The sequence below is a fragment of the Aptenodytes forsteri genome, unplaced genomic scaffold (genome assembly GCF_000699145.1).
Source record: "Aptenodytes forsteri isolate BGI_AS27 unplaced genomic scaffold, ASM69914v1 Scaffold193, whole genome shotgun sequence".
Classification (NCBI taxonomy): domain Eukaryota; kingdom Metazoa; phylum Chordata; class Aves; order Sphenisciformes; family Spheniscidae; genus Aptenodytes; species Aptenodytes forsteri.
In genome coordinates, this window is record NW_008795405.1 from 17,377,188 (window position 1) to 17,384,093 (window position 6,906).

The window sequence follows — 6,906 nt, forward strand, 5'->3', positions numbered from 1 at the left end:
AATTTATGTCCTGTAGGAAGAGTCTGCAGACTTAGAAAGGGTCCTCATTGTTTTTGAACTGACAAGCAGTGCAACTCATGCATTCATCTGTTTGGCAGTCCCCAGAACTGAATGCTGCAGAGAGAAAGGATAAGCGTTGCGCAAAGCCTTCAACAAGAGCACACCTCATCCTCAGCTTCCTCAGTTAAGGACCAGCTTTCAGCTGACATGGACATGCCTACTAATATAACTGAAAGCATTATGTACATTACTGTTTCACATAGCAGAACAGAATGATACGCAAACCAGTCAACAACTAGTACATGCCCCACTGTGGCTCAGCAAAAGCTTTAAACACAATTTCTCAGTTTGATCTAAAACAAAAGCCTGGCAGTATTTCAGTGAATATTCCCCCAAGAGTCCACTTTCTCAATGAGAGCTCATAAGCAACAGGGAAACAGGCAGAGAGCTCGCTCAAAACATCAGCTCTGAACCTTTGGTCATGTCTCTGCTGGCAGCTTCCTCTACCAGAAATGTTTTCCCAGATCCTGCCATTTAAATGTCTCCTGCTGGCAGCCAACTTAAACCCCCAGGCCTTCGATCCATAAGTTCACTACTGAAGTCCTTCTACTCCTTCAAGTTCTCAGCTGAGAATTCTCCAAAGGAGAGGATACGCCTATATGGAAATAAAACACATGAGTTTTTCCAGTTAAACCATTTCAGGCACCAAAATCTGCCTGTCCCAAACACACACAAAAAAATTCTCAGCGAGGCAAATTCTCTCCTTTGACGAGTAAACAGCTGATCAAGACAAACAGGTCAGCAGCTAGCTGAGCAACATCTAGGGCCATTGCCCAGATGATTTACTGGTCTTTGAAGACTGTATTTCCTTCAAATAAGCTATATTGTTAAAAGGGAGAGAAAGAAGATACAGTGAATTGTTACCTATAGGAACATTCAACCTTTACAAACCTTATTCTTATCCAATGTATTCTGGGTAAGACTTTTCCAGATTGTGTATAGTACTTCGACATGACCACTTGTGCTTTTTATTGCATGAGCACTTACTACGTAACACAAAAGAGCAATTGAAAGCAACTGGTTTATTTTCCATACACGATTTATTTGTATTGCCTTCATCATAGCATTACTAAAGCAGCAAATTCCTACTTGTCTGTAGGAGTTGATAGTGCCACCTTCTCTCCTTTTCTCCTCCAGAAATTTAACTACGCAGAAGGTTGATCTTATGACTTATTGCTAATGAAAATCTTAAAATTTGCTCCCTAACCCATGGCCGCATGACCCACCCATTCATTTTGCAGTAGCTCTGGCCCACATGAAGCTTTTCTACGAGGCAATTTGACTCACTAAACCCACAGAAAACTCCCTCCTCCATTTTTGTTAAATTTGTTTTCTCCCATTTTATTGGATTAAATCAGCTCATAGGAGTTGGCCAAGCAGCAGAAACTGCACAAAGCCAGCGGCTTTCTGGTCAGAAATAGAATTTCCGATTTCCATCAGCAATGAGCTGGTAACTTGGCTCACTGCATCTTGAGAAAACATACTGAGCCATCAGAACAATCATGTGAACATGCCTCATCTACACAGTTTAAAAACCACATTAGCTTAACCCTTACTAAAGGTTCTTTAATTCACATTGACTTTGCACGTGAAGAGACTTCATACCACCAGTTTTGCAAGCTCATCTGTTAAGGCAGCATCCTTCAACAGAAAAGTGGCAAGATCTTCTACAGCCACAAGCATTTTTGCAGCGATCATCCAGCTGAAGCCCAGGAGTATGCAAAGCTATCGCTGAAGAAAGAATGCAAGCAACAACTCATGTAATGATTGTAATGCAAGGCTGAATGCAGAGAAAACCAAAAGGCACCAGATTTAGCAAGTAGAGGTAGGAGTGGTTTCCACGCAGAGAACTTTATTGTCATAAATACAGCAGTGAAAAAGCAAACTTTTAAAGAAGGAGGAAAAAAAAGAGAGCTTTATGTCTGTATGTTTAATAAAAACACTTTTTCTAAGACAAAAATCATTTACATTCCGATAACTCACATTCAAAAATAAATAGAGAAAGGCAGCAGGGCATAACATTCAAATGAATACCTAGTAAACGGTGGTAATGTATTTTTATTAATAATCAAGAATGTAACACTGCAGTATTTAATCTTGAATTTGTATATACAAATGCCGTATCCTACACAGCAATAAATCAAGACATATACACCATAAGGAGCACGTACACTACTTTCTGTTAAATTGAAAAAGTAGGAACCATACTTAACAAAAACCTCCTCCAAACTGGTAACATAGAATAACCACTTTGAGTGGTAAACAACAAAAATAAACACCGAAATAACTAAAGAGAACTAGTTTGAAAAGAAATACAATTAACAAACAGGAATCATGATGTAGGAGTACCTCTCCCCCAAATATTCAATCATTTATTTTGCTCTAAGGTAGATTACACAGCACACAGAAAAGTTATTATATTTCAGTATAGTACTAAAATGCAGGCTTTTGCAATTTGGTCCATTTACATTTTGCTGATTATTTTAGCCTGCCGTATCGGAAAGAAAAGTTGTGTCCCCCTCAATCTTTGGATATAAAAACCAGAGAAATTACATTCTTCAGCACAAAAGCAAGATTTTGATAAATCTGTGCATTATTTTTTTGGTTAAGCATATTTAGTTTATTATTTTCATTCATGCAAAAACTGTGAATTAATCCCATTCCAGATGAGGATTTTACCATAAAATTTAAATAGTCAATTTATTAGATTACAGAACAATGGAAAAAAGCTTAATCCACATAATATCTTGCTACTGAACTCTACTCAGTCAAAATTGCACTAACCTTACACATTTGCCTTCTTAGAGATGCAGGTGTAACAATTCATTCAGAAAAGCTAAACGACATACAAATTTAAAATAGAACAGATCTGAAAACTATACTTATTTTTACGTAAGAGGTTCAAACATTTATAAAGCTACACGTAACCTCCAAAGAACACGGACACTAAATTGTTAAACAACCTACAAAGTAACCACTGCGGACCTGACAGTAATACTAAAGAAAAGTGAGTAGTATCATTATGCTATCAAATTCTTCTATTTCCTAAAAATATAAGTGCAAATCAGAAGTTGCAGCTCAAACATGTACAAAGCTTGAAATGAATAATTCAGGTGAAAAATATTATTAATATTCCGTGTTAGCCATGTAATATATAAATATAGATTGGAATTTTAAGTAGGGGAGATTATTTTTTTGAGGTAAGGAGAGGTAAATTCAGCAGGGTCGTAGCTCTGAAGGAGCAGAGAGAATCCTCCAACAAACATTGTCATTGCCAAATTGTGCCTTAGGCACTGTACTTAATTGAAAAAAATAGATCTTTTTTGGCAAGTAAAATTGCAAAGCAATCACCGGCACGATCACAAACAAAATATATTCACACTGACGTTACATAGCCTGTCATCAACATCTCAAAGGACGTTATGGAGCAAACATATTCTCTCCTTCTTGTAGCAATAGGCACAGAAGACCTGCCCAAAGTCCCCCATCTCCACATCAATGCATTCATTTTTAAGCAGAATCCGTATTTCCCAAATTTGATACTCCTTCTCAGGACTCTATAGAACAACTGTCACTTATCATATCATGTTAATTTGACGTATATTATAGTAGAATTAGATATATGTGAGAAATCCAGTTTGCAGAGATTACAAGTGTATCAAGCTGCCGGTAAACAGTTCCTGTATCTACATATGACGGTACAAGTTAGTGGTGTCATAAAGGCACTTGTCTCTCACAGACAGTATTGTCTTCTCTCATCAGTCAAAAATAGATCTAAAAATATTTATTTTAACATCCAAAATGGTTTTTACTCCTTAAAGTGGTGCAAAGCATCATCTATAGAACAATAATTCATTAATTCAACAAGAAAGAGCCAAGTGCAAATTAGCCATAATTAAATATATTTTTATAATTAATTCACTTTAATGCTATGCTCTCAAAAAAATGCTAAAAACCATGCTATAGTAGAAATGTGATTGGCACTAGCAGCCACAAACAAAAAGGTAGGTGCATAAAATAGTAGAAAAAAGCTTATTTACGAAGTTACTAAAACAATTAAGTGATGAGCTGCAAGGAGAGACATTTGCCACAAGTCTTTTCCAAGACATGCTGGAAGCCGCACCTGACCAGTATGAAATATGTAACACACATTTACATCATTAGGGACATCTTTATAGCTAGCTACCTAATTTTACAAAAATAATTCCAAAATGCTCGTTCACTTCAAAGTGAATTCTGTTTCCATTTTCACCGAATGTGAAAAGACAAATCAAAACCAGATTGAACAACAGAGTTTAAAAAGACACCTAAGCAGACACTAAATAAAGTTCAGTGCAGTTTTCAGGGGTTTATGGATGGCAGTGTGAAACCCTCGAAATCCCATTTACGTGGTCAGTATGTATGTACAGATTTTCCTCTTCAATTCTCAGTACCTTAAAGCAATAATTCGAAAGAGTTTCCACCAACAAAAGACCTGTTTTTGCAAATCAAAGGGCTCAGGTATTAAAAAAAATAGACATAATTGGCTTTGCTTGTGTAAATGCTAATTTGCAGTTGGTGTTATAGCTCCATTAACTGAGAAATCTAAACACACAGAAAGGTGTGATGGATGGAATAAATCAAGTACAATCCAAAAGCCAGCAGGTTTTTTGCCCTTAAAACTTTCTGCCGTAACAGCACATTAAGAGTACATCGAGACTGCTGTGAAGTTGCTGGATGGAGCCTCATGCTTGAACACTAATTTTCACGTCCAGTCTTCTTTAAATAGTTTTGCCAGTATTGTACCATAAAGTCGTTTCTGCACCTTTGAAAAATATGCTCACTGAACATTGCACAAGGTTATTAAAAACAGAAGAAAAAGAAGCCATTTGATCAAGTATTAAGCTATTCCTTCAGAGAATCGCACTTCTTTGCTTATAGCAATGACCAGAATTGCTGATGGTGTACTGACAGTTGCCATGGCAAGTGGGTGACTGCGTGGGATAGCAGACATATAGCCAAGTCAACTGCTTATGCAATCTCCATGATTTAAGCAAGCACAGAACACACCACTTTTATTATGTGCTGCCAATGATCTGCAGAAAGTGCCAAAAGAAAAAATGTTCTTCTAGGTTAGGCCGTGGCTGTTTCAGTACTCCCATTCATCTGTTTTCATGTCCAGATAGTAAAGAATATTCTGCGCAAGCTTTACTGCTTGCTTTCTGGCAGCCTTACACCGCTCGTCACCTTGTGGATCAACAGCATCAAGTGCTAGAAGTTGTTTCGTAAGAAGTTCTTCCAATCTCATGTAATTTTTATCCGTTCTGTTTCCATCAAATGAAATCACCTCCTGCTGAATTTGAGACAAGTTTCCAAGAACAGTCCAAACTGCTCTATGAGACTGATGTTCGGCAGCAGTTTGCTCAGGATACATTTGCCTTTTTTCAAGTGCTTCTTTCAAATCAATATATGTTATAAGAGTTTGAACTTCTATTACTGCTCTTCTCCTGGCTTCTCTAATACAGGGGTTTTTTCCTGGACTCACCTCATCTAAGTGGGCAATTAATCCCTGCAGTTCTGCTTTGGATCCCAAATACAAATCGGAAGCATTCTCTGTTTTTAAAAGTAAAGAATTAACTTCCTTCATTTTCTTGCGGATCTCTTCTATTTTTAGAATGGACTGATTTTGTGCCAAATCATAAGCATGAGTAGAATTCGCTTCTTCTTCCAAGTCCAGGTATTTCTGCAATTTATTGATCTCTTCCACTGCTTCCTTTCTGTAATTTCTTATTTCCGTGCGACCACAGACATCTAAAGCATCCAAATCGGCAATGAGGCCTGTAAGCACGCAGGATAGATGCCTGCAGGTATCATTACTACTCACTCCCATTAGAAGCGCAATAAGAGTTCCTCTTGCTTTGTTCACATCACACATTACAGAGTTAATTTTGGAGACAGAAGGATGCGCATCATTAGAGAGTGGCAGGGACAGCTGCTGCTTTACACAGCTTTCTATAATCTCCTGAACAGCACATACTTTTGTCAGAGTGCGATATCTTGCTTTGCGTAAAGAAACTTTCCCTCCGGTTTTCACCTGGGTAAGCCTCAGTACAATGTCCTGAATACCTTCTTCAAATTCGTCACTTATACAGTTACCTCCTTTGTAAAAAGGTGTAATCTCACGTTCCACGAGTGACTGTGCCTCCTTGAATATAGCCTCTATTTCCAGCCTGCGCGGATGGTTTGCATTTTGTTCCAGTTCCTTTAGCAGCCTCTCTGTTTCCTGAGCAGCGCGCTTTCTGGCTTGCTGAATATCCCCCTTTCCTTCGGTGTCTACAGAATCTATTTCAAAAAGCTGTTTAGTAAGACTCCTTTCTAATGTCTTGTAATCTCGATCAGTAGACAGACCGCTGAAGACAACCACTTGCTGTTCAATCTCTTTGACTGCTTTCTGTATTTCATGCAACCGTTTTATGGATGGGTGTTGGTTACCCATATCCATTCTCTTCTTTCGTCCAGTTTCAGATGAACTACAAGAAAAGTGAGAACAAGACTTGCGATTAATAAAAGTGCTATGCAAGCACATGTCACAACTTTCATAACATCCTGAAGCACTTCAGCATTACAGCTATTTAAAATATCACTAGCAATAGGAATAAACCACTTGGCTGATATTTCATAGCCATTCCTCTATTGTTTCACACCTCTTTCTCCCGCTCGGGCTACAGGGGTGATGCTTTAGTTACCACACGACCAGCTCTTAGCGCTTACCCACAACCTCCAGCCCTCCCTTCCCCACCTGCTCTGCAGCCGAAGGCATCGCAGAACAAACCGGACACCCGCAGCCCAGGGGAAAAACAGCAGCAA

General features: G+C 38.3%; 1 protein-coding gene across 1 annotated transcript; it reads right to left on the reverse strand.

The window, feature by feature from the left end:
- Positions 1 to 2,393: 2,393 nt before the first annotated feature.
- On the reverse strand, positions 2,394 to 6,561 carry BAG5 (BCL2 associated athanogene 5). Its single transcript, XM_009280873.1, has one exon. The coding sequence runs from the start codon at positions 6,539 to 6,541 to the stop codon at positions 5,189 to 5,191; it is 1,353 nt and encodes a 450-aa protein (XP_009279148.1). The 5' UTR covers positions 6,542 to 6,561; the 3' UTR covers positions 2,394 to 5,188.
- Between the last annotated feature and the right edge of the window lie 345 nt (positions 6,562 to 6,906).

Bases quoted from the DNA above. Each gene is read 5' to 3' on its own strand.
- BAG5 (XM_009280873.1), bottom strand. From the start codon at position 6,541: ATGGATATGGGTAACCAACACCCATCCATAAAACGGTTGCATGAAATA.